This window comes from Eimeria mitis, genomic scaffold (assembly GCF_000499745.2).
Source record: "Eimeria mitis Houghton genomic scaffold, Emh_scaff1274, whole genome shotgun sequence".
NCBI classification, from domain to species: Eukaryota; Apicomplexa; class Conoidasida; order Eucoccidiorida; family Eimeriidae; genus Eimeria; species Eimeria mitis.
The window spans coordinates 1,131-2,190 of record NW_013568542.1 but is presented as its reverse complement, the minus strand read 5'-3'; the positions used below and the strand labels follow the sequence as shown (position 1 = coordinate 2,190).

The window sequence follows — 1,060 nt, the reverse complement described above, 5'->3', positions numbered from 1 at the left end:
GTTGTTGCTGCTGCAGCTGCTGCCGCTGCTGCTGCTGCTGTTGTTGTTGCTGTTTATATAATCCTGCAGCAGATTACTCCCCTCTGCTGCTGCTGTTCCTGCTGCTGCTGCCCTGCTGGCAGCAGCTGCTGCTGCTGCTGCTGCGCCCAGTGGAAGCGCGCAACGCCAGCAGCGGCAGAGGCCGAAGCAGCAGCTGCAGCAGTTACTACTACTGCTGCTGCTGCTGCTGCTGCTGCTATTCCTCCTCCCCCTAAAGCTGCTGCTACTATGCTGCCTGTACACCCCACGGAGTCATGAATCGCGGCACGGTCAAAAGCCGCTGCAGCTGCTGGCGTGCAGCTGCTGCTGCAGCAGCTGCTGCTGCTGCCGCTGCTGCTGCTGCCGCCACGACTAACGCTGCTGCTGCAGGAAAGACAGAGTTATAAACAAAGGACCACGAGTGCCTTATCAAAAAGGACGAGGTGGTAGCAGTTGCTGCTGGCAGCAGCAACCGCAGCAGCTGCAGCCGCCGCCGCGGCCGCTGCTGCTGCTGTTGCTGCTGCTGCTGCGGGTCTCTTTGGGGCGCTGCTGCAGTGGTAGGTGATTTTTGTATTGCATAAATGAGATGAAAACAGCAAAACCCAATCGAAGGGTCAGGGCAGCTGCACAGCAGCAGCAGCAACAGCCGCCGCAGCAGCAGCAGCAGCAGCAACGGGTCTGCTGCAGCAGCAGCAGCAGCAGCCACCGTGAGTCTAGCAGCAGCAGCCGTTGAGGCGTCCCTGCAGCAGCAATTGTTTTACAGTTTATTTTTCTTTTAAACTCTTTAAAAAGCAATAATAAACGCATGCATACGCTACAAACACCGCTAGTTTAGCTGTACATACACCCCAGCATACACACACCCCCAAACCCTGCCGCTGGTGACCTTGGGGGGACGCAGCAGGCCTCCAGCAACCCTCAACCCTAAACCCTAGACCCTAAACCCTAAACCCTAAACCCTCGCTAGACACTCCTCTGAGCTGCATGATGCTGTGTACTAGCTGCTGCAGCAGCAACTGCTACTCCTGCTGCTTCTGGGGTC

The 1,060-nt window shown here is 57.4% G+C and overlaps 1 protein-coding gene across 1 annotated transcript in view; it reads right to left on the bottom strand.

The window, feature by feature from the left end:
* Window positions 1-265: 265 nt before the first annotated feature.
* Window positions 266-1,060, bottom strand: part of EMH_0033500 (uncharacterized protein) — a gene marked incomplete at both ends in the record, with an annotated part of 1,919 nt that continues 1,124 nt past the window's right edge. The window contains one exon of the mRNA XM_013494756.1: window positions 266-641. Coding sequence (XP_013350210.1) covers window positions 266-641 — 376 coding nt within the window. The remainder of the gene's footprint in view (window positions 642-1,060) is intronic.